Source organism: Ornithorhynchus anatinus, chromosome 8 (genome assembly GCF_004115215.2).
Source record: "Ornithorhynchus anatinus isolate Pmale09 chromosome 8, mOrnAna1.pri.v4, whole genome shotgun sequence".
Classification (NCBI taxonomy): domain Eukaryota; kingdom Metazoa; phylum Chordata; class Mammalia; order Monotremata; family Ornithorhynchidae; genus Ornithorhynchus; species Ornithorhynchus anatinus.
In genome coordinates, this window is record NC_041735.1 from 8,646,855 (window position 1) to 8,673,001 (window position 26,147).

The following is a 26,147-nucleotide window of genomic DNA, read 5'->3' on the forward strand; positions in this document are numbered from 1 at the left end:
CTCCAGTTTTTCAATAGAACCCCTAAATGCCCTCTAAGTGCAGAGGATGAATGCGGATTCCTAGTCATTCGATAGGACTAAGGTATGGATTTGGGGATTTAAAAAATATAATTTAGAGGCCATTAGCAAGCTTACTTCTTGGAAAATAAGATTTGAAAACAAAATAGTTCTAAAAATATCAGGTCTTCAGCTTTTTTGAAATTTACCTTCAGCAGCAACAGCTGCATGGCAAGTGTTTCTTCAGTAATTTTCCTCCTTTCTTTTCTTTGCAAGTGGCTAAGTAAACCCTCAACAGTAGAGCTACCCACTGACATACTATTTCAAAGGAATCTGAAATAAATTGGGGCTGTTTTTGTGGTCTCATCCTTGTAATACCTAGAGCTTTACACACTTTAAAAAAAAAAAAGTTATCTCCCCAGGAGGAACAGGAAAGCTTCATACATTCTCCCCATCAGAAGCAGGACAGCCTAGTGACTGGAGCACGGGCCTGGGAGTCGGAAGAACCTAGATTCCAATTCTAGCTTTGCCACTTGTCAGCTGCGTGACCTTGGGTAAGTCACTTCACTTCTCTGGGCCTCTGTTACCTCATCTGTAAAATGGAGATTAGGACTGAGAGACAGGAACTGTGTCCAATCTGATTAGCTTTTATGTACCCCAACGCTTAGAACAGTGCTTGACACATAATGCTTAACAAATTCCACCATTATTACATTATTATCAGAGCAATTGGAGCAGAAAGTTTGAAGGTGCTGGGCGTGTAAACGGTGAGTTGATAGAAAAGCGTCTCTTATAATTGTGGCATTTAAGGGCTTACCTATGAGCTAAGCACCAAGGTAGATGTAATGCGTTCAGATCCAACGCATTCCCTGTCCCACATTAGACTCACAGTGAAGAGAAGGGAGAATATGTATTTTTACATAAATTTACATTGCTGAAAGACAAGGCAAGGAGAAGTTAAGTGACTCACCCAAAGTCAAGGCTGGTGACATTTTTAATACCTTTATTTTGTACCATTTAAACAGGTTACTTTTTGGCTCATCGTCAGACCAGTGTATTTAGCAAAGTGGTTAAAATCCATAAAGTGCATATTTTCTCTAATTGAAACACTTCTGGGAGTCTCCATATGAAGTATTTTCCCCACAAGGAGCTTACAGTCTAGAGGAACTCCTACCTCTCCAATACTAAGCAGTAGTTTGAGGCTTTGGGATAGCTGGGGTTCATTTGGCCACAGTTCTAAAGATGGAGTTATCATGGTGAGGCTTTATTTGTATTTGTGATGCATCTCACAGATTGCATTTGTTTACTCTGTTGCCGAATTGTTCATTCCAAACACTTAGTACAGTGCTCTGCACGTAGCACTCAATAAATACTGTTGAATGAATGAACTTTAAAGGTAGCAGGACTTGTTAGCAAAGGGAGAAATTTGGAGCTGCTATGCCAATCAGTTGTATTTATTGAGTGTTTACTGTGTGTACTAAATGCTTGGGAGGGTATAATAAAGTAGACATGATCTCTGTTCTCCAGGAATTTAGTATCCAAAACTTAACAAATGCCAACATCATTATTATCCAGTTAGGTAGACAGACACTAAAATTAAATGATAGGACGATGCAGCCGAGTACAAGGATATGTACATAAGTGCTGTGAGGGCGCGCTGAGTGTGTAAGTGTTTTAGGCTGGGCATGGATTTAAATGCATGGATGATGCAGTAGAGGGGAAAAATAGGATGGGAAGATGGGATTTATCGAGTCAGGGAAGGCTTCCTGGAGGAGGAGATGTCACTTGATTTAGGGTTTGAAGATGGGGAGAGCAGTGGTCTGTCATGAAGGGGGAAGGCGTGATGGGGAGAGAGAGAGGAGCAGAGGAGTGTGAGTACGTTGGTGTTAAAGGAGTGTGTGGGCTTGTTTGGGGGGAGACTGTTGACAGAGTGCCTTAAAGCCAACAGGGAGGAGTTTCTGAGAAGTTCACAGCGAACCAGCTGTTGAGGTCGCACTGAGCCCAGCTGTTTCTACGAAGCTGACTAAGCTGTGGTCTCCCAAGCAATGACTATTTTTAAGAAGCATTTTATGGGACTTGTTCTCACCTGTATCTATTATGGTGTAAAATGACAGTTTTGCAACCAGCTCTAGAGCTGTAACTGTAAGGTTGCTGTTTCATGGTTTGCACCGGCGACGTGAATAAAATAGTATAATAAGAATTTCAAACTCACAGCCGTTACTAAAGTGAAATTTGAAAGGATTGGGGTTCTGATGTGTGTGAATGAGGAGAATAGTCGATGGGCTTTGGAGGGCTTACGCTGAGCGACATCAGAAAATTGAAAGTATACAAAGTGAAACATATGTGCCATTTTTCTTGCATTTTTAGTCATGTTCTAATAAGATCCTATTAGGTCCTAGGGTTTCATTAGTCTTCGATTGGTATTTGTCAAATTTAATTTTAATTGTCCATTTAGCAACTAGGACAGTAATAAAGGGACAACAAAGAGGGCAGAAACATTTAGGGTGTCCTTAGGGCCCATAAGGTAGTAGGTCCGTAGGTGCACATTAAAGAAGACACTGTCCTTGGCCTCAGGACATGTAAATGGTGGCTGTCCAGTTTGGGGGAATCCTTTTAATTAATTGTCATTGTGTCGGAACCCAGAGCTAAGGGAGAAGTTAATGCTCTTCCCTCTTACAGAATTAAATCTGTTTGCCAGTGTATGCTGTGTGTTAAGATCTGGGCAAATAGCGTTCACCCAGACTTTAGAAGGCCCACTCTGAAGGGGACCGTGATATAAACATAAAGTGAATGGCTAAATGAGTTTCCCAATGGGATCATTTTAAAAGCTTACCTTGTTTTTTAAATAAGGTTTGTCTTTGTCGTAGAATATCCTAAGTATTTTAAAGTTTTTTACAGTAGAAAAGTATGAAATAGGGGTGAGGGGAGGGAGCATGACTTAGTGGAAATAGCACAGAACCTGAGTCAAGAGAGTTGGGTTCTAGACCCGGTTCTGCCACGTGCCTGCTGTGTGACCTTGGGGAAGTCACTCAAGTTCTCTTTGCCAACTCCCTCAACCTCAAAATGGGGATTAAACACCTGTCCTCCCTCTCCTTAACATTCTGAGCTCCATGTGGGACGGGACTATGTCCAACCTGATTATCCTGTCTCCATCGCAGAGCTGAGCACAGCTTGGCACATCGTAAGCGCTTAATAAATGCCATCGCTATTACCAAAGCTTACGAGAACTCAAGACAGAACAAATGCTTCCACTGTTGGAGTCAAGTGATCTTTAAAAAAAAAAAAAAAAGAGAAACTGGGAATTTAAATATGGATTGATGAAAGCAGCACCACGCTTAGAAGGCTACTTCATCTAAAATTCTGGCACAAATGTATGAATTGTTGACCCAGTTCTGGAAATTTACATAGGGATTTTTTTCCCGTTATTTTGCGAAAGACATTTTGAACAGGGAAACCAAAATGTGTATGTGTGTGAATTTCAGTAGAATGAATGCTCTTGGTGCCACCCTTGAACTTTGGATGCATGTGTGTCCAACTACCCCATACTTACACAAATAATAATAATAATGATTGTATTTGTTAAGCATTTACTGTGTTCCAAGCACTGTTCTAAGCAGTGGGGTAGATTCAAGGTAATCGAGTTGTCCCGTGTGGGCTCACATTCTTAATCCCCATTTTACAGATGAGGTAACTGAGGCACAGGGAAGTTGTGATGTGTCCCAAGTCTCACAGTTGACAAGCAGCGGAGCCAGGATCAGAACCCATGACCTCTGACTCCCAAGCCCGGGCTGTTTCCAGTAAGCCACTGTGCTGCCTCTGCAGCTCCTAGGAGTGTTTTCCCTTTTGCCTCCTTCACCCAATCCTCTAAGAGCTTCTGCTCCCCCAAAAAGCCATTTTTTTCTCGATTGCTGTGTGCCTTGCAGGTCTGCCTCGCAGCCTTTGTCTCTCATCTTTCAGCTGTGATGCAATAGCATCTGAACTACATCTTTAAAACCTTTCCTCGGCTCCCCTCATCCTTTCGGCTGACCATAGAGCAACTGTTTGGGTTTCTTACTGTCTCATCCATTCCCCAGTCACATCCTCTCCAGTAAGACTGAGGTGAACATGGTGATTGTGGTGGTGTTTTTTATAGTTTTTTTTGAGCTCCTGTGGTATGTTCTTGGTGTTCCTTATGTTTAAAAGAAAAAAAAACTCATTTAAATCTGCTTTTCTTCCGGGGTTGTAGATCTCAGCAGGCACGCCATCAGGTCCGGTCACCCGGCTCTGGCTGTCAGTGTGACGTCCTCAGCAAATTGAATGATAGGTCTTCACAAGTTGGTAGCCATCCTGGGCTTTGCAGGGCCTCGTCTTTTTGATTAGAAGTAGATGCATTCAGGAGACTGTTGTTAACACCGCTCCATCTCCTCATGATCCCCTTCCTTGTCTTTACTATTCAGAGGTGCTGTGACAGCGTGCTTTCTTTAGCGATGTGCCGAAATCCTTGGGGTAGTGACCGTCAGCGAGGCCTTGGCCTAGATAAGATGTAGTCTCTCTTCATATCCTACTTTCCCTTGAACTGGAGGGGGACAGGAACTTCAGTGAGAGCTAAGCAGGCAGAAGTGAAACTAGATTAATAGGTTTTTTTTTTAAGTCTGCTCACTTACAGGAATAATTTTTGTGGTTCGAAACATTGAAACAATACCAGTTTCAATATGCTTTTTTGAAATCAATTACTGTAAGTCAGACTGATTCATTTTCTGTGTATTGATTTCTGTTCCCCATGAAATCTGTGACATTAACAGAGAGCATAAGTGATTCTTCAATCAGTATTTGGTCAGAAGCACTTTTAAGTCTTCCAGTAGTGTAACTTCAGCAGCATTGCTGGTGAAGAGTCAGTTTTGGCCATTCGAACGTCACGCTTCCAACTTGCTCCGACTAGAACAGTGGGTCTCAAAGTAAGATCCATGAGGCAAGCTCCACAGATATGAGAGTCAGCTAAAGGCAGTGGCCACAATGAAATTATCCACAGTCTTTTGCTCTAAAACAATAGAGCATTCTCTTGTAAAGAAGATCTCACTTCAGTTATTAAAAGCTTGCAGCTGGTTTGGGAGGAGGCCTAACAAGGCTCCGAGCTCAGGGTGAGAGAGAAGGAAAGCTGATGAAAAGAGGGGGGAAGACTAAAAACTATTAGAGCCTTTGCTCTTTATCAGACATCTTGATTTCCCATCTCCAGTCTTTCCGTAGTCGCTTCAAAGACTGTCCCATAAACTTTGCTTTCACTCCCACAGTTTGAGATGTTTTCAAGCGAATAATATTATTGGTGCTGTGCGAGGAGAATTTTCAGCTCAATCTCAAGAACACACCTTAGGGAACTGAAAATAGCTATATTAACCACAAGTGCATGAAGTGGCTTTGTTCTCGTAAATGTTTTGGTTTTGAAGGTAGTGTCTCTATTTTCTCGTGCGGATGTATTTAAGAAGTTCTTTCTATTAAATGATTGGGTAAGCCTAACATTATTTTATTTTATTTTTTAAGAAATGCTAAGGAGTTTGACTTGTTAGGCTTCAGAAGACACTGTGTTTGACAAACAGACATAGCATGGTTAACTTCATTGTCGTCTTCGTTCTTTTTTCCTAGTAGCCAAGAGCTAAGAACCTCTCCCCCCTACCCCACAGTTACTTCCAAGGTACCTTTTTTCTCTCCGTTATGGATAGATTTTTTTTTTCCATTTTCCTATTCCAACTCTGCAGCTGCCTGCAACTTCTTATGTTTGAATGCTTACCATTCCCAGAGTCAATACGTCCCTTGTTGATAGCGAGATTGACTAGAAACTTGCCCTGTACGAACAACAGTAGGTGTCAATTACAAACCGAGACAGGTAACAGGAGTTAAGATGCCATCTTTGAGGCTGGCAGGAGTTTTCTCCACTATCCGATGGCAGTTACCCATCTGTTTGGTCCGGCACCGTAATTGTTGAGGAATCTAAAGTTTTTGAGTGCCTACAGCTACTGTTTGCAAGGCACTGCTGAATTAGGCTGTGTTACTTGCCCCCAGATTGATACACTTCTTTTACAAGGAGTTGGCTTGGACATGTGAGCAAAATATTCACGCAGCTAAGTTGGAAATGCATTTCATTTTTAAAAGACTCGTCCCACCCTTCTTAGTATTTGCCTTCTTATTGCTCTAACTTCTAACAGTGGAAAATGTGTTGCCTTTTTGTGGTTAGGGTTAAGATCAACACTTTCGCATGAGTGCCTTGACATACCTAAAAAAAAAACAAAAAAAAACGTAGTTATCTAACCATCCAAAACTCCTAGAAAAGAAAATACATCACAAATAAGACTTTCCACCTTGTCCCTGTGACTTTTCTACAATTGACTTACTTTTCTCCCCTCTGTGAATCTGAATTGGTTTTTCTGGAATCTTCAAGATTTTCTGTTTTTGAAACAGTTCCGCTTTATTTCGATTTAGTTGATTTGTCTTCAGACCCTGTCCTGTCTCTGTAACTACCTTACCCCACCTTCAGGCCTTTTGCCTCCTGCATAGACAGTCTAGATAAATTAATAAAGTTTGGTAATTTTCTCCAAGCGGTATGTGAAGCAAGTACATTTGTTCTGCTCCTAATTTGTCCCTCTTTGCCCCAAATAAATCCAGGAAGAGCTCTTGGAAACCCTGAAATAGATGCTATCAGTGGTATTTATTGAGTGCTTAATATGTGCAGAGCACTGTACTAAACATTTGGAAGAGTACAGTACAGCACAATTATCAGACACATTCCCTGCCCATAACGAGCTTACAATCTAGATGTTATCCTATCACTAGCTTTTAAATTCTCCCTGCTTTGAGAGTTATGTAAAAAGAGATTACAGTATTGGTTGACTCAGTAAATCACATTTTAAAAATTTGAATATGTTCATTGTGTAATACGCAAAGCAAAATTGTTTAACACTAAAAATCAGATTCACACTGTAGTTGACAGAAGGGAGAGTATTAAGGTTTCTAAAATAAAATTTTCTGCAAAGTTTGGAAATGGTTTGGTTTTATAAAGTTAATCTATTCCATCTCCTCTCCCCACCACGCCACCTAAATATTAATAAAACATGAATGTGTGAATGAAGAAAGGAATTTAACCAATTTTCAAAATGCTAATCTATCAAATATTTTTCCCCACCACATTGCCAGCTGCAGGTCTTTATTTGGGTTGTGGTTAGATGGGGAAGAGCATATTTAATCCAAAACTATTTTAAAAAAGAAAATTTGGAATTGTCCAGAAACATGAATATTTCACTGTGTAGCTTGACTACTGTGCTCATGTATTTTTAAAATATTTGGAAATCTTAGACTTGAAGTTTCTGGCTTTCTCCCAACTGATATGAATTCATGCGTAAAGCTGAAATCTACAGAAAATAAACGCTTCTGATAAACACAGAAGAGCTTTGCTATATAATCTTTGAGAAAAGATCAAGTTGAATTGCCATCTCTGAATCTGTGGCAAGGCCATCTAATGTTAGTAAATTGAAAAAATTATAACCTTAAAAAATGGCATTAAGATTTTTAGCCACCGCTCTTTACCCTGTTAAGTATCTTCACTTCTATGAACATTTCTAGTGATCTGACTTAAGTGTGTTATAGGGGAAAAAAGTTTTGGTTAATATTTCCTCCCAGGTAACAACAAATTTGGAAACAGTTCACTTTTGGTATTTTTGAAATAGTCAAGTGCAGAACTGATGTTCTGTCCATATAGTTGGGAAACGTTTGTTTCTGAGCAGTTGTCGTTCATGCTCTGGGCCTCACTGTGGGCCACTGGAATCAATGGTATTTATTGAGCGCTGACTATATGCAGAGCACGGTACTAAGCACCTGGGAGAGTACAATACAATGAAGTTAGCAGACAACGTACCCATCTCACAATGAGCTTAGGGTCTAGAGCATGGTTGTGCTCTCCTAGGTCGTGTGAGTATTGGATTTATCCCAAAAGACTCTCCTCGGTTCTGCTCCCTAGTCTCCAGAAAGAGTGAGAAGTTGTAGATAAATTGAGAGAGCAGGGAGAAGTAAAACCTGGTTTTTGTTCCAGAAAATATAAGTTCCCCTTTTCTTTAGTTTCTAAGGTAGTATGTGTTTTCTCCGATTGATTATGAAATGGGTCAGATTACATGTTCTTTCCACGTTTTTGTGGAGTTTTACTAAAATTTTTCTTATTCAGTCTGTGGATTCCTGGGCCAAAGTCTGACTGACCTTACCCCTTGTTTCACCTGTAAAGTTGTAGTCCTTCATTTATTTTGATCTCAGAAGTGTGAATGCATTTTACACCCCAGTGATTGAGCTATACCAGTTTTCCTGCCCTGGGGAGAAACAGGGGCTTTTCCATGCAAAATCAGGTGCTGAATTTAAAGCTAAAGAACTAGCTATTTTACCAGCTATTGACATGCTTTGTTAAGCCTTGTGGCTTAGTGGACAGAGCCCAGTCCTGGGACCTAGAGGACCAGGTTCTAGTCCTGGCTCTGCCATTCGCCTGCTGAATAACCTTGGACAAGTCACTTCACTTCTCTGTATTTCACTTTGCTCGTCTGTTAAAAGAGGATTCAGTAGCTCTTCGCCCTCTCTTTTAGACTGTGAGCCTCATGTTCATTTAATTGTATTTATTGAGCGCTTACTGTGTGCAGAGCACTGTACTCGTGCATCAGTCTGCGTCTGACCAGATTACCTTGTATCTATCTACTCCAGTGCTTAGTATGGTGCTTGGCACATAATCACTTCACAAATCATGATTGTTAGGTCGCTACTGAATCATTAAGCTGAATTCTATTATGATAAGAATTGGATTTAAAATAATACGATTTTACATAATCATCTTTTGAGAGATGCAGGTCATTCTGCCTCCCCTCCTAAGCACTTAGTCCAATGTTCAGCACACTGTAAGTGGTTAATAAAACGATCGATAGATTGATTACTCTCCTACTACAACTCAGCCCACATACTTTCCTCCTTTAACGCTAACCTCACTGTACCTCGATCTTATCTGTCTTGCTGCCGACCCCTCACCCACGTCCTGCCTCTGGCCTGGAATGCCCTCTCTCCTCAAATCTGACAGACAGGTACTGTCTCCTCCCTACCCCAGCTTCAAAGTCTTATTGAAGGTACATCTCCTCCAAGAGGCCTTCCCTGACTAAGCCCTCCTTTCCTCTTCTCCCACTCCCTTCTGCGACGCCGTGACTTTCTCCCTTTATTCATCCCCCTCAGCTCCTATGCCCATATCTTTATTTTTAGTAATGTCTGCCTCCCCCTCTAGGCTGTAAGCTCATTGTGGGCAGGGAATGTATCCGTTATGTTGTACGCTCCCAAGGGCTTTGTACAGTGCTTTCCACACAGGGAACACTCAATAAATACGACTGAATGAACTGTACCTGCAACACCGGGACTGAAACACAGGTCTCCTGCTTCCCGGAGCCACCGTCTCTCCACCGGGCCAACAGCGGGTCTCGGCCCGCTCGTGGGTATACATGGAGAAATGAGAAGACAGGTGCTCTGGCCTTCCAGCTAACCTGAAGTCTGATAAGTCAATCGGAGAAGATTTCAGAAGCCACAGAGCTAGCAGTTTATCGCAGGGTGTGTGGAACTTGAGTTAGAATCAGAATCACTCTTTACAAGAACTTTCACATGTATGTGGTACTGCATAGGTTTTCATGTCCAGAGATGACGATTAAAATAGGAATGGAGACTTGGCATTTTAGTGTGGGCTGCTCATCTCCTTTGATATTCCGCTTGGGCTTCAGTGGACCGACCTGTGCAGCGTGAACTGATTCTCCGTTAGTGCCACCTGGAAGGGTCCTTGAACCCTAAAAATTAGGCATCAACAGAAGTGATGACTTCAGCGTGTATCCCAAAATATTAAATCTGTATAGGTGCACAGTCACACTTGTATACATACACACGAATAGAACAACACAGCACCAAGCCAGGGGAGACCTAGAGGCTCAGTGAGAGGAATGTACATTCTGACTTGATCCTGGCCAAGTTGGTATGAGCTCTAGGTAGCTTTCGTCCCCTTCCCTGGGCTTCTTCTATCCACCCTTCAGCCATTCCTTAAGAGACAGTGATTGGTTAGAAACCACTGCAGGAGTTTCTTATAACAAAGCAAGGATGTTTGCTTAATATTTTAGATATCATTAAACACACACCCACCCACCCCACAGGATTTTTCCTGCAGCTCTGTGATCAAGGACTCCCACTGGGAATGACCAACATGCTTAGGTTGTGAGACAGAACCTGAACAAAGGAAGTAATTATAGGGAGAGTGGCTTACATTCTCCCCACCACCAGTCTGTTCCACTGGGGCACAAGATTTGCAGAATGATAGTTTATCAGAAACATTGCTCATTGGTAGCGTAAATAGAACTCCAGTGAGCTGCAAAGTCCTGAGAGCCTAACAACTGGGATATTTTCTTCCTGCTCATTAATTTAATAAGGCATTTAGAAAATATTGAATTTAAAGCATCTATTTCCCAGTTCCTTTATTATCTATAAAACTAAAGTGATTCTTCCAAGAAGCAGTGGCCAGAACAAAATCTGAAAGCATTTCAGACCTCATAACTCTGGAAATGGCCAGATGAGATAAATCATCATCGGGACTAATTTATGACTGACCACATAGACTCTGGTCAAGAAGAGATACCGGCCTCTCGAGTCTCCCATCGTTCCCATATGAACAAAAATCTGTTTTATCGAAAGAATATAATTCTCATTTATGCAGCCACGCAGTTCAGCAGCAAAAATCTATGCATGAGCCAGAACACTGAGGGTTGAACGTTTTGCGTAAGCCCCTCCCCGGCTGTTGCCTGTGCCTTAGTCGGGGTCAGCAGGTGAGCTGCGGCGGGAGTATTGGCCCACTTCTGGCTAGGGGACAGAGAGATGGCTGCAGCAAGGCAGTGGAGGCAGGAGGGAGGCCTCCTCTGGCTCCTCTTATTTTCATTTCATTCGGTAGTTTGTATCAATGCCTACTGAACACACTTTATTCAGTGCTGGGGAAAAAACTACCCAGATGGATAATGAGCTCCTCCAAGTGGCTCACGGTCTAAGATGGCCACAGACACACAAGGGAATACTTGATATTTTGATAATCATCCCAGTCCCCCATCACATACATATATGTCCTTGTACCATACTGTTGCCCCTCTCAATAACTTATTTTAACTTCGTTCTGTCCATGTAGGATGTAAGCTCCTTTGGGGCAGGGGTCCAGTCTCTCATCTCTGTCGTCCTTTCCCAAGTGGTTAGTACAGTGCCCTGCACGTAGCAAGTGCTCAGTAAATATCATTGAGGGCAAGATGGAACCCTCAAAACAGAAAAGACCCAGGAGGCCTACAATAAAGTCAGGGCCATCAGAATGCCGTGCCTTAAAGGAGTAAAGTTTTGCGCCATTTTCCTCTGCATATGCTGCTTCCCCCAGTCTATGGCTGAGCTTAAGGCCAAGCCCCTCTGGTTTGGCTGGGCTGAAAACTTCCAGAATATTACCTCTGTGGAGGGAGCTGGAAGTTTTGCTTTTTTGGAGGGGGGTGTTGGTGGTTGAGATGTCTGGTTTTGTGTGTGCCTGAGCCCCTCCCCCCCCCCCCAACCTTCCTTTCCTGCCACTTCATTCTTGTCCCCTAGCCACTTCCCTTTTTGAGTTCCAGAAATACAGTTATTTTGGCCTAGTCATTCCCTTAATTAAGCAGTTCCAGTGTGGATTTCATTCACCAGCTTGGCTAATTCATTAAATTGTCTCTTGTGAGACTCACTCATAAAACAGACACACTCCCCCATGATCTCTTCTCCCTCCTCTTCTCCTCTTTGGAGGGCCACGTGTACTGCACGAAGCATTTTAAGGAGACAGAAAGGGTGGAGAATTCTGATTTTAATGACATCTTTTTAAGAAATGAGGGTCCCAGCAGTGAAACTGTCGTTTAGTGCTCAGTGCGGTCCAGGCAGTCTATTATAAGTTTCCGCCGGTGTAAAGATAAAGAGTCTGTGTCTGAAAGCGGACCACTAAAGGCTACCATAAAGGCCAAATCTGGGTGGGGGTACATGGACTATGTCAATTGGTCAGATGGCACTTATTAAGCACCAGCGTGGGCATTATAGTAGGCCCGGAGGAGGGTACCCTCGAGGCAAAAGACACAGTCCTCGGCCTCGTGTGGCATTATCCAGTCTAAAGACAGAGCTTACAGTGTAATTTGTATGCCTCCCTGAATGGGCACTGCTTGCCCCAGTAGCCTATCCAGACCCATAGTGGCCTCATCCATGCGTGGCCCACTGACGCGCTCCTTATTTACTTATATTAACGTCTCCGTCTCCTTCTAGACTATAAGCTCGATGTGGGCAAGTAATGTGTCTGCTTATTGCTTATTATACTCTTCCAATTGCTAGTACAGTGCTCTACACACAGTAAGCACTCAGTAAATATGATTGACTATATGCGACTGACTCACCACCTTCTGCCCACCTTCTGCCCACCGTGGCCAAGGAAAGCCCAGATTCTCCCCCAACGGAGCCGGTACTTTAAGGGGCGCCACCGCCCTGAAGTAGAAACCATATTGGCCTTTGCTAATGAGATCTGGGCTCCACACCAGGCATTTGTTGAGAAGATGAACAGTGGAGGATCTCAGAGTGAGGCCCAGTAGCTGCGTTGAGCTCACCACCACGCCTCGGTGACTCAGCTAGTAGGGATCCCTAGGCTTGGCCGGGGCTTTCCATGGCACCCCTGATGCCTTTGGCTGAGCGAAAGAGTAGCACCACAGGTGGTGGTGTGGGCAGTAGTACCTGAAGGGCATCTGGAGGCTGGTCTTGCCCAGAACCGAGGCGGGAATTTGTCCTGCCCCGTGTCTGTAAGGCTTAGCGGGTAGAGCATGGGCCTGGGAGTCGGAAGGTGATGGATTCCAAACCCGACTCCACCACTTGTGTTGCTGTGTGGCCTTGGGCAAGTCACTGCATTTCTCTGTGCCTCAGTTACCTCCTCTCTAGAATGGGGATTGAGACTGTGAGCCCCACGTGGAACAAGGGACTGTGTCCAACCCAATTTCCTTGTATCCACCCCAGCACTTAGTACAGTGCCTGGCACATAGTAAGCACTTAACAAATATTATAATCATAATTAGTCTTCCCTCTATCCAACACACACTCCCCGCATACTCTCCATCTCAGGGCTTGAGGGATTCTAGGTAAGAGTCAGGGACTCTGAGGACTTGGAAAGACTCTTCACGAAAACTCTTAGGGTCCCAGCATGGGATTTTTGATGCCCCCTTGGAAGGAGGGCATAAAGCAAAGTTTGCCCCTACCCTAGAAGTGCAAAGTTGGCACCCCTGTAAGTGTGACTCAATTTAATATTTCATTCTGGTATACCTGCTGTGTTAATCAGTAACCGGGCCTTTCATCTCCTCCCTTGTTATTTGATAAATTGTTTTCTAGTCACTCTCATCCCATAGTCTACCAGACTAGGGAGTTATCCTCTATACCCTTTTTGTGTATGTGACAACTCAGTAACTTCTTTTTAGACGTAGAAAACTAGAAACCTCAAGAAGATCCCTATGGCAAGCCAAGCTAAAGTGAATATTCCGAGAAACGTATGCTGCACGTACGATGATGGGGTTTTATTTCCCTCGCATAATGCTGGAGACTTCAAATTTGGCATTTCTTTTGCAGGAGATCCGACATGAAGCCAGTGACTTCCCATGTAAGGTGGCTAAACTTCCTAAAAACAAATCTCGAAACAGGTACAGAGATGTCAGTCCTTGTAAGTATTTTTATCTCAACTATTGGTCTTGCTGGGTTGTGGGGGTTTTTTTTGTTTTGTTTTTTTTACCTGTACGGGTGGCCTTTCTTGGTTGAGGGCATGTAGGGAAATAATGATGATGACAGATTCAGGTAGTTAAATCTGTGCCCTCCCCTGAAAAGCCTTGAGGGGTTCGTGGTGCACTTTTTGGGAGGAGGTGTCCATAATAATAATAATGATGGTATTTAAGTGCTTAAAATCCCCATTTTACAGATAAGGTGCCAGGCACCTTTCTAAGCACTGGGGTGGATACGAGCAAATCGAGGTGGACACAGCCCCTGTTCCGTGTGGAGCTTACAGTCTCAATCTCCATTTTACAGATGAGGTAAATGAGCCATAGAGAAGTGAAGTGACTTGCCCACGGTGGTACAGCAGACAACTGGCAGAGCCGGGATTAGAATCCACGACCTTCTGACTCCCAGGCCCGTGCTCTTTTCACTACACCGTGTTGCTTCTCGATAAGATAATAAGATCATAATAATCTCAAAAATGATCTCGATAAGATCATAAGCAACTCCATGCGCCGTCAGTCCAGCAGTTCATTCAGCCCAGTGTTCTGTCTTTGAGGAGCAGAATGGTGGTTGCTCAAAACCCACTAACCTGGAGGATGTTCTAGGTTTTACCACCGAGCCATCGGTTTTGTCTGGAAGGATGGGTCCCTTCATGGTGCTTCAGGATGAGCCAAGGGTCTGACCCTGGTTCTGACTCCCCTCCCTCCTCTGCCCCTGGCCTTTCGTTGAAGGGGAAAGGGGCCGGAAATGCCAGGAATGGCTCACGTCTCACCTTCTGGGTACTCCCCATTCTTCCTTCTCCCACGTGCCGCCCCGTTGATCTGAAAAGGTGGGAGGAGGTGAGGAAAGAGTTTATCAGTGTGGGCCTTGCACCCTGCTAACAATTAGCCTGCTGTGCCATTGACTGTCAGAGTGCTTTCTACAAAAGACTTCAGTGGAACCAGGATTAGTGATGATAATAATAATGATAATGATTTTTGTTAAGCACTTACTGTGTGCCAAGCAGTGTTCTAAGCACTGGGGTAGATAACAAGGTATCAGGTTGGACCCAGTCCCTGTTCCGCTTGGAGCTCACAGTCTTAAAATCCCCGTTTTACAGATGAGGTAACAGAGGCACAGAGAAGTGAAGTGACTTGCCCAAGGTCACAGAGCAGACAAGTGGCAGAGCCGGAATTAGAACCCAAATCCTCTGGCTCCCAAGCCTGTGCTCCTGTCACTAGGCCATGCCGAGCAGTTGTCAGTCGGTGCCTATTTCGCTTCACTAAGGAGTGACAGGTTAATCCTTCCGAGACCACTGAGAGTTAGAGACGTGGGAGTGGGGTGGCCGGGTCACCGTAGCGACCTCGGCACTCTCTGAGGCCAGACCAGGTCAGGGCCAGCTCCCTAATGGCTCCTGGCCCGGGGAACCCTTGGCAGGGGTGGGTCGGTTGCCGGTCACTCATCTTTGGGCAGCTAGGGCTACTCCCTATGTAGGCCAGAAAACGTAAATGGACAAGCGCGCCTTAGTGAAAGACAGTAGAGTAGCTAAGCATATATGAATGGTAAGGAAAACAGGTGAATGCAACAGCAAGAATGGGAAGATCTTCCAAGGAAAACCTCTCTTCTCCCTCCCCCCCCCCCACCAAATTCATAGAATCTAATAATAAAAACTGTGAAGATGGAGCCATATTCCTTTGCTGATCGCCCCATCCCCTTCCCCTCTTCCTTTCCGTCCTTGGGGCCCCACAGGAAGCTGACAGTAATAGAGGAGAGCTTCCAGCAGAACCCATAGACTGTAAGCTCCTCTAGGGCAGGTTTGACAGCTGATGCTGCATCTGTACCATCCTCAAGTACCTAGTGCAGCCCTCTGCGCAGCATAAGCCTTCAATACTAATGCTGCAGGGACTGCCGCTATATTCCCTCCATCTGGTCTCTGCAGGCTCTGAGGGTTTACTGTAATACAGCTTATACGCGTATATAGAGCATCTCGTCTCTTGGAGAAGACCTTTAAAAAACGAAACGGTGTTGTCAATAAATTGGGTTGGAATTTCAACTCTGTTATATTGTACTCTGCCGAGCGCTCAGTACAGTGCTCTGCATACAGTAAAGGGCTCAGTAAGTTCTGGTTGAATAGCTTGATTTTCTTTTTAAAGACTCTTTGAAAGAAATCATTTAACTGACTTTTCTTTCCCCAGTGTTATGAATTTTTCACTTTCCTTTTCCACTCTCGATGCTTTTATGCCTTATGCTTTGGACAGTTCCATCATTTTAAAGATATAATGCACAGTCACGGATCTGAGGTTTCCAGTTTTTTTAAACCTCATTTTCCCCAACCAATATTTTATTTTTCACACCTTTTTTTTCAGCTTTTAACTGTATTTTAATATCCTTCTTCTAAGTCAGGAGAGCTTCCTCTGCTACCGGAAATTAATATTTCCGTTTGAGTGCTTTGAATTTCCAAAGTGGTTTGTTTGGCTTTTTCGTGGATCGTCCGTGTCCTACTGTGGACAGCTAGGTTTTCCATAAAAATGTCTTCTGCGTAACTTAGCGCCAAGTTTTTGAGCAGCGATGGTTGGGAAAGAAGAGATAATTATGGTTGGGAACAAATCCCCCAGCAAGTGTGTTTGTCTTAACAGCGCTGTTGAATTAAGAAAACCAAGTGATTTTCAGCATGCCAAAATAGAGCACTGAGATATTTCCTTGGCTTGTTTTTTACGTGCATTTACTTAAAAATCCGTCCATCAGCCAAACAGTGGTATGCTTTGAGAGCCTGCTGTGTGCAGGACACTGTACTAAGCGCTTGGGCAAGTACAGCAGAGTTGATAGATGCTTTTGCTGCCCACAAGGGACTGATAGTCGCCTAAATTGTCAAAAGTATTTGACAGGTAAAACAAAAAAGAAAAAAAACCAGTCTGTCACCAGCACAAAGCGTATAAAGAGCTCCATCTGTGGTCCATCATAATTATGACATTTTTAATTTTTCAAGTAGTAATAAGAATAGTGCTGGGATTTGTTAAGCACTCTGTGCCGAGCACCGTACTGTCCATCAGTTCTATTCAGTCGTATCTGAGGCCTTACTGTGTGCAGAGCACTCAATATAACAGACACATTCGCTCCCCACAACGAGCTCACAGTCTAGAGAGACCGACGGGGAGAGAGAAGGTAATCAGATCGGACGGAGCCCCCATCCGGACTCAGTCTAAGCAGGAGAAACGACCGTATTTTTCGTAGCTTTCTCCTAGAATTATTGTATGAATATGAAAAACGCACCCTCTGGGCATTAACGCCACGTTCACCCATTTGCATTGCAGTTGACCACAGTCGAATTAAGCTGCATCAAGAAGATAACGACTATATCAATGCTAGCCTAATCAAAATGGAGGAAGCCCAGCGGAGTTATATCCTCACCCAGGTAAGTGGGCAACAGCCTGGCCTGCTGTTCCACATTTGGCGCTATTGGAAATCCTATTAGCCTGGCCTTTGCCAGATTAAAGGTGGGAGATGGATGAGGAGGAGCTTAGAAATCAGCAAGGATCTCTAGAAGTGGCCCAGAGTGTCATCTGGGGGTGAGGCAGCAGGCAGGTGTTCGTTTTGGGGGATTCTAACATCTGCCCAGTAGCACTGGCTACTAGCCAACGGGTGTCAGTCAGTTGTATTTATTGAGCATTTACTGTGTGCAGAGCACTGTACTAATTCCTTGGGAGAGTACGATGCAGCAACAGAGACACGTTACCCGCCCACAACGAGCATACAGACTAAAGGGTGTGATTCTCCAGTTGAAACGGGGACAAGCCGGCTTCCCTTGGAAACCAGGGGGAGCTACCAAGGGCGAATTTCAGTACTTTCAGGAGCTCCAGACTGAAAAATAGGTCACCTAGTGAACAATTAATTGTTCATTTCTCTGGGTATCTTAGATAATTATATGTGGTTTAAGCTGATCTGTCCTCTATTCGCAGCCTACTTATATTCGTAGTCAAGTTAGTTATTCAATCCAGCTCATTTTCGTAAGAACGCTGTAATGGGAATTATCGCCCTGTTGTGGAATACAGTCACGGAAATGGCAACTTGGTCTGTCGGTCGTATTTATGGCATTTACAAAATGCTTGACTGCATTCTAAGCGCTGGGGTAGATACAAGGTCGTCAGTTCGGTCCCGGTCCCTGTCCTGTTCGGGGCTCATAATCTATTTTATCCCCATTTTACAGATGTGAAAACTGCGGCCCAGAGAGGTTAAGTGACTTGCCCAAGGTCACACAGCTGGCGAGTGGCCAAGCTGGGACTAGCTCCTGGGTCTCCTGACTCCCAGTCCTGTGCTCTTTCCATTAGGCCATGCTGCTTCCTCAGGTTAGAGACTGTCAACCCCACTGCAACAATGAGGTCGCCCGTTCTGATGGCCGAGGGCGGGGGGGGGGGGGGAGGGCGGGGGACTGTTGTCACCCTCTGATTTAATCGGGCTCAGAAGAGAAAAGAACACCAGGGAATAACTGGTTTAGACTTTCTGCCGTCTGTGTCATGCAAGAAAGGCAGCAGGTCAGCCTGCTAACTACTGAGTCGGACCTGGTGAGATTAGAATTAACCTAGGTGGGACACTCTTCTCTAGATTAGAGACTCATTCTTTTTTTAAGAGTTTACTATGTGCCAGTCACTGTACTAAGCACTGGGGTAGATGCATGTTAATCAGGTTGGACACAGTCCCTGTCCCACGTAGGGTTCACCATTTTACAGGTGAGGTAACCCAGGTACAGAGAAGTGAAGTGACTTGCCCACCACCCTTTGAGGTCAGGGATGGGGTCTGCCAACTCTGTTGTAGTGTCATTTCTCAAGCTCTTAGTACAGGGCTCTGCACACAGTAATTGCTCAGTAAGCTCAGTAAGTACTATTGATTGTCAATTAATTGCATTTATTGAATGCTTCCTGTGCAGAGCATTATACTAAGCACTTGGAAGAGTACGCTATAAAGAGAGTTGGTGTTTAATTACTGATCTCCATCACTACCTTCTCATGCTATTTTTACTACACAGAAGAAGAAGAATGAAAAATAAAGCGGGGAACGCATCATTGCATTTAAGTAAAGCCTCAGCACTATTGTCATGTCACCATCTCTGACCCTCAGTTCATTTTAATGAGTATTTTTTTATGGTATTTAAATGCTCACTTATGTGCCAGGCACTGTACTAAGTGCTGGGCAGATACAAGCGAATCAGGTTGGACACAGTCCATGTCCCATTTGGGGCTCACTGTCTTAATCTCCATTTTACAGATGAGATAACTGAGGCACAGAAAAGTGAAGTGGCGTGCCCAAGATCACACGGCAGGCAAGCGGAGGAGCCGGGATTAGAACCCAGTTTCTCTGACTCTGAGGCCCGGGCTCCATCCACTAGGCCACATGGCTTCTCTGAGTATGAAGTTCAGCAATAAAATAGGATGGTGGGATTTGAGAACCCTACTGTGAAGAGTGAATATCGTCCTTCTCTGGCCTTCTGGACTGTGGGCAGATTGAAATCTGTTTTTATCGTAATGTTCAAGTCTAATAATACTAATGTTGGTATTTGTTAAACGCTTACTATGTGCAGAGCACTGTTCTAAGCGCTGGGGTAGATACAGGGTAATCAGGTTGTCCCACGTGAGGCTCACAGTCTTAATCCCCGTTTTACAGACGAGGGAACTGAGGCCCAGAGAAGTGAAGTGACTTGCCCACAGTCACACAGCGGCCAAGTGGCAGAGGCGGGTTTCGAACCTATGACCTCGGACTCCCAAGCCCGGGCTCTTTCCACTGAGCTACGCTGCTTCTCTTCTTCTCTACGCTGCTTCTCTGCTGCTTCTCTAGTCTAGGAGTCTAGACTCCTCGCGGCTCCCTGGGGTGGCCTCTAACAGGTCTCTGTACAGGGCAGAAATCGGTGCTGAGCTGGACCAGAAGCAGATCCAGATTTTGACTTCTGGGTGAGAGGGAATGGACACCAGGAGCCATGCATGAGCAGTATTTACCTGTGGAATAATTCCAGTCCCCGCATGCCAGAAACCCATAAGGTTGGGGAGAGCCCGTGGGGTCTGGGAAGGTCCCTGATCGCAACCTACCCTTCCTCAGTTGAGCTAGGCACGCGGGCACAGGCCGAGCTCTGTTCTCTATCTCCCTCCTTTGAGCCCAGAACGAGAAGCCAGAGGTGAAACTGGGCCATCATCCTCCCCATCAGTGCCCGCGAGTCCGTTCTTGCCCCGGCGGGCCCGGCTTCCAAGCCCCCGGCACTAGTTGTTCACCTGCTGCCAGTCGGATTCCGTATTTGGTCCTGATGGGGGAAAAAAAGAGAAAGAACAGTTAGAAAACAACAACCGGGATTCACGTACTCATCCAAGGCACCGTAGGAAAGCTGTTGAGACAGCTCTGACTAGAGCCACGGGATTTGCCTAAGAAAATAGAGTTCTGGCAAGGGGAACGACTGTTGGGTTTATAAGACTGTTAACCCAGCTCCCCTGCATTCAAACCTCACATTTTCACGCCCCACATGAAAGCTAAATGATTGGGTCCAGGAGTCTGGAATGACTAGCGGGAGGAAGAGTGAGAGGATGCGGGTGGGAAAGGGGTGGCGGGGCCCAGAGCTTAAGGAAACTCTAAAATTGGAGGAGGGAGGGAAGAGAATAAGTCAAGAATGAGGTCTGGGCAGCTGAGGAATTAGCATCTAAGAAGGAGATCGGGAGGGGAGGTTTCAGACTGGGATGTTAAAGGGAAAGGACCAGGGAGGGGAAAATTCCATAGTGTAGCAGGGAGGAGGAGATGATGGGCTGGGGCCGGGGGCAGCGGTGAACGGTATCCATTCATTCAATAGTATTTATTGAGCGCTTACTGTGTGGAGAGCACTGGACTAAGCGCTTGGAATGGACAATTCGGCAACAGAGACAATCCCTGCCCAATAACGGGCTCCCAGTCTAAACGTAGATTGGTCAGGGTGGAGGTTGGGACCGAGTTGGTGCTTGGGAGTCGGGGGGGGGGGAAGCATTTCTGGGAGATGGAGGAACAGGGGAGAGAGTGGATTGGTGGGGTGTGGGGAGAGGGCTGTGTGAGAGAGAGTGATAATGATAATAACTGTGATCTTTTTTTAAGAGCTTACTATGTGCCAGGTACTGAACTAAGCACTGGGTTATATACAAGCAAATCAAGTTGGACACCGTCCCCGTCCCCCATGGGCCTCACAGTCTGAATACCCATTTTACAGATGAGGGAACTGAGGCACAGAGAAGTGAAATGACTTGCCCCAGGTCACACAGCAGATGAGTGGCAGCTCTGGGATTGGAACTCATGTCCTTCTGCCTCCCAGTCCTGTGCTCTATCCACTAAAGAAAAAAAAAATGTTATTTGTTAAGCGCTTACTATATGCAGAGCATTGTTCTAAGCGCTGGGGTAGATACAGGGTAATCAGGTTGTCCCATGTGAGGCTCACAGTTAATCCCCATTTTACAGATGAGGGAACTGAGGCACAGAGAAGTTAAGTGACTTGCCCACAGTCACACAGCTGACAAGTGGCAGAGTCGGGATTCGAACCCGTGACCTCTGACTCCTAAGCCCGGGCTCTTTCGACTCAGCCACGCTGCTTCTTAGGCCATGCTGATTCGGTGCCTGGGTGGGAAATGCTGCACCCCCATCCTCAGGTGTTGAAAGTTATAGCCTCAGTGATAGGGGGCCTTTGGAGACCACTTTTCTGGAGCAAAGAAAGACTCCGGTCAGAATGATGTGGGATAGTCACTGTTTGGTTAGATAGAAACTCTGCACCCGCAGGGCACCGGGGCAGCTGTTTACCTGCTCTGGTCTAAAATAGGATCCAGACTTTCCAAGGCACGATTACCTGGATATAATTATATTGGACTGTAAAACCACCTACATTGGACTATAAAACAATCTGCGTCAGATTATAAAACCATCCCTGTGGACTAATGAAATGTATCACCAGTTTCGGGTTTTTTTTTTCCCTTCGTTTCCACAGGGTCCTTTGCCCAACACCTGTGGTCACTTTTGGGAGATGGTTTGGGAACAGAAAAGCCGAGGCGTTGTCATGCTCAACAGAGTAATGGAAAAGGGATCGGTAAGTATTTATTTTGAGTCTCTGCCCCCCACCCCAACCTTTTTGTGAGAGAGGTGATTTACCGAACTCTGTACCCAAACTGAGTTGGAAAGCAATAATAGTAATAGTGGTGTTAATTGCATTTATCGAGAGCCCCCTCGGTTTGGTCCACTATGCCAGGCATTGGGAAGAACAGAATTACAGAGGCACCCACTCCCTGTTCCCTGTTCACGAGAAGCTTCTTCACTGGACAGACAAACATAAAAATATTTACAACTAAGGGGGTGGAAAATCAGCAAAGCAGACATAAGATGTGAATAATGGGTGAATCATCTTTATCGGGTGCTTACTTTGTGCAGCGTAACAATAAACGTAAGTTCGTAAGTGCTAGAGTTGGCTGAAAAGATGCTGTGGCTCAGGAGGCTGGGCAATAAATTGAAGAAAGCTGGTTGGAGGAGGTGGGATTTTAGGAAGAATTTGAATGTTGGGGGAACTACGGTCTGCGAGGCGTGGGGAGGGAGGGAGACAGTGCTTAGGTTCCTGTCGTCACTTATTTTAATGTCTGCCTCCCCATCTAGACGTAAGCTCCTTGTGGCAGAGATCATGTCTGCCAACTCTGTCATACTGTACTCTTCCAAGTGCTGTGCACACAGGAAGCACTCAGTAAATACCATTGCTCATTATGGATAGGGAATGTGTCTGTTGTATTATTACATTATACTCTCCCAAGCACTTAATACAGTGCTCTACACACAGTAAGCAATCAATAAACAAAATTAAATGACTGACTGATTGAGAACAAAGTCCAGCTAGAAGCTTGGCTCGAGAGCAAAGACAGCAAGTTGGGCAAGAGCGGAAGACGAAGGCAGCTAGGTACGGTGGGGTCAGAGGGCGAGGAGCCTTGAAGTCAGTGGGGAGGAGGTTCGTAGCCAAGAGACCCAGGGAGCCTGTTGAGGGCTTCGAGGAGACACGTGGGCCGGGCCACGCTTCGGGGCGATGATCTGAACGGCAGCCTGGAGTAGAGGATGGAGCGGGGAGAGGTCTGTGCTCTTTCCACTAAGCTACGCCACTTCCCCTGAGAAAGAACAATCTATTCAATCCTTTCGTGTGTCTGCATCTGGCCAAAATGTAGGTGCCCAGCAGCGGTATTCTGGCTATGAGCTCTGAGCATCGCTCAGAGTCGTCTAGCCCGATGTCGGCCACAGGGCCAGCAACCAATCGAGGGCTCCACTGGAGTGACCTACTTAGCAGCGTCTTCTCATATATTCTCAGCCATGTGACTACATTTATGAGATTAAGACCGTCCGCCTTGTGTTGCACCATATGATCTTTTGTCTCCTTTGCACACGATTTGAAAGAGAAATGCATTGTCCACAAGTAACCATTTAGATGCTTTTAGCAGCATATTATTGAAGAAAAGACTACTTCTGTTGCTCAGAAAAAACTTGTTCTAGAAAATTATCACCTTGAATTTTTTCCTTTGATTTTTTTTTTTTCTACTTTGGGTGGCTTGACAGGTAAATGATAAACTTCACCTGTGATCAGTCAGTGGTATTTGCTGAGTGCCGAACTGGGCAGATCACTGTACTAGATGCTTGGGAGAGTAGAATTCAGCAGTTGGTAGACATATTCCTGGCCCACACGGAGTTTACACAAAGAGAGGCATTAAAGTCAATTATGGCTGTTTTCATAATGCTGTGGGACTTGAGGTGGGGGTGAATATTCATTGCTTAAAAGGTACAGAACCAAGCGCGTAGGCGACGCAGAAGAGAAAGAGTAGGGGAAATGTGGGCGTAGTCGGGGAAATGTCGCCTCCGGGAGGAGTTATGCTTTTAATAAGGCTTTAAAGGTGGGGAGCGTATGGTGGTCTGTTGTATATCGGGGGAGTGGAGAGAGAGTTCCAAGCGTGAGCAAGGAATTGGCGGTAAGACAGATGAGATAGAGGTGGAGTGATGCAACTACTTTCAGGAAGACCCTCTACCTCTGCCAGGAATTCCAAACAGAGCAGAAAATTATTTGGGTCCCTTAGGACACACTCACAGCTAATGCTTCTAATCAGTCAGCAACAGCAAACTCTTATCAAGGCTAATTGAAATGTTATTGCAGAAGCATTTGGTGCAAAAATTGGACTTGTTGCTAATTGTTCTCTTCTGACTTTTCATTAAAAGGCATGTTTAGTTACAGGGCCGGTTCAGTGAGTCCAGCTGAAACTTTGGAGAGAATATTTTTAGTATCTTTTGCCATGGACTCATGAGAGAAAATTCTCCAGTAGGTGAATTAAAATGCCTGTAAACAAGGCTTGCTCTCCGTTGTCTGTATGCCTTTCCCATTCCGAAACGAGTAATGTCCGTTCATAAAAATGTACTCTGAATAAGATGATAGAGCAATCAACGTTCTTGTATATGTCCCAACCATCTCCCACATCGCATGTGGCCATTTGAGCATCATTTGAGTTTTAAAAATATTAGCTGCTTGTAATCTCTGGAGAGAGACCACCTAAGGAAGAGATTTCTGTTTAATTGGCAGTTTGTCCTCCAATTTCCTACCCCACTAAACTGAGTAGAATGCCCTCCTTGCATATTTGGCTGATCTGTTGATGGTTTTGCCTGTTATCTTTAAAGAACCTCCAGATTCCTGGAAAACTGTTAGGAAACAAACCCCATGAATAATCAGCCTGAGGTTATCTGAGTTTAAGACTTGGCCCACAAGCACCTTTTGAAAGCATTCATTTCTCTCTCTTGCCAAATCCTTTCTGTTTAATAGTTCAGAGTATAGTGAATTTTATTCCTGCCCTTTCATATAAATGATACTGTTACCTGGCTGCCCTGTCATTTTGTAATTCACCACCGGTTGCTCCATGCTCTGTTCTTTTTATTTTCACTGACTTCCTGCTGGCTGTGTCTGATAGCTAAAATACAGTTCTGTGGGAAAGACTAAAGTTATTCCCCTATTGCATGTTCTTTGTACCAAATAACACTACCATGCCCAGTGTTATCACATCGACACCAACCCCTCCAATATTTATTTGGTGACTGGCACAGGATGCGACTTAAAATGAGTCACGGAGCAAGCTTCCTTTCTGCTGAATCCCTTATATGAGTCAGTTCGTATTTATCAAACTCTAACATGATGACAGGAAGCAATAATTTCTTGGGCTAGTTGATTAAAATATATGCATCTAGCTAGAGAGGTAGACAGTCACTGCCAAAGTGTAAGACTTCACTGCATTGCTGTTCAGAAGTTTTCTGTCTGGACAAGTAGCCAATAGAGCTAGGTAATCCAGAGTCGCATAGAAACCCACGGACTGAGACAAACTCCAGCTCTCCAAGATTAAGCTTTCATTTCTAATAGCGAGGGCTGACTACCTTTTGGATACCAACTGTAAGGGGAAGTCAGATTGCTTTAGTATATTACCTTTAAGAGTTTGGGGCAAAGGGCACGTGTACACTAAGCATTTGGGGGTTTTTTGTTGTCATTTTTCAAAGGAAACAATTAAGGACCTAATTCCAATAATTGAATGCTCTTCTTTTGCAGTTGAAGTGCGCACAGTACTGGCCACCAAAAGAGGAGAAGGAAATGATCTTTGATGATACCAATTTGAAATTAACATTGATTTCTGAAGACATCAAATCATATTACACAGTACGACAGTTAGAATTGGAAAACCTCACGGTGAGTGTGCCGACATCAGATCGTATCCTAGAGTAGGACGGTTAGAATTGGAAAAGCTCACGGTGAGTATGTAGAGCACTGAATTGCCTAAATGGGACGTTGTCGGATAGGAGTTTCATCTCCGGGGTCTGGTGATCCCCTATGTGGGATTTTCAGGCTGGTTTTGTATATATGGGAAGATGAAAAAATAGACTAAAATGCTCCTCTAAGCGGGAATACTCCAGCTTTTGGTAACTGCAGTCTCCAGGAATTTGCTAGCCTTAAATGGCTACAGATGTTAAATAATAAGATTATCTTACTCTTGAAACTGGGGCGAGTGAAGATGAAATTTAAAACTGTGTTATTGTTGGACTCAGAGTGCTCTAAAATGTCTCAGCTCACAATCCCAAGCCACAGGATTGCAATTACTGTTCATGTGGCAGTTGGCGAAAGCTAATTTATCGGGGCTTTAGGGGCAGAACTTTGAAAAATGCTCATTATGTTCCTCCAGACATTTCCCAAACCCTCAGAATCTAGACACAGGGACAGAAAAAGGAGAAAGTTAAATTTGAAATGAATGCCAACACACTCTTAAATATGCAGACTTCAGTATATCCCCCAACTGTTATAAATATACAAGCAAACTTACTTAGATTATACCAAGTTCTGAGTGAGC

General features: G+C 44.6%; 1 protein-coding gene across 3 annotated transcripts in view; it reads left to right on the plus strand.

Annotated features, from left to right (window-relative positions):
* PTPN1 (protein tyrosine phosphatase non-receptor type 1) overlaps positions 1–26,147 on the plus strand; it is a 70,803-nt gene that overhangs the window by 31,317 nt on the left and 13,339 nt on the right. Inside the window, exons 2-5 of one of the 3 annotated variants that reach the window (XM_029070517.2) lie at positions 13,651–13,741; positions 17,082–17,182; positions 21,743–21,841; positions 25,355–25,492. In XM_029070517.2, the coding sequence (XP_028926350.1) occupies positions 13,651–13,741; positions 17,082–17,182; positions 21,743–21,841; positions 25,355–25,492 (429 nt within the window). Of the gene's footprint in view, positions 1–13,650; positions 13,742–17,081; positions 17,183–18,068; positions 18,114–21,742; positions 21,842–25,354; positions 25,493–26,147 lie in introns of those variants that run through there. The other 2 variants (XM_029070518.1, XM_007671385.2) reach the window with 2 other exon arrangements.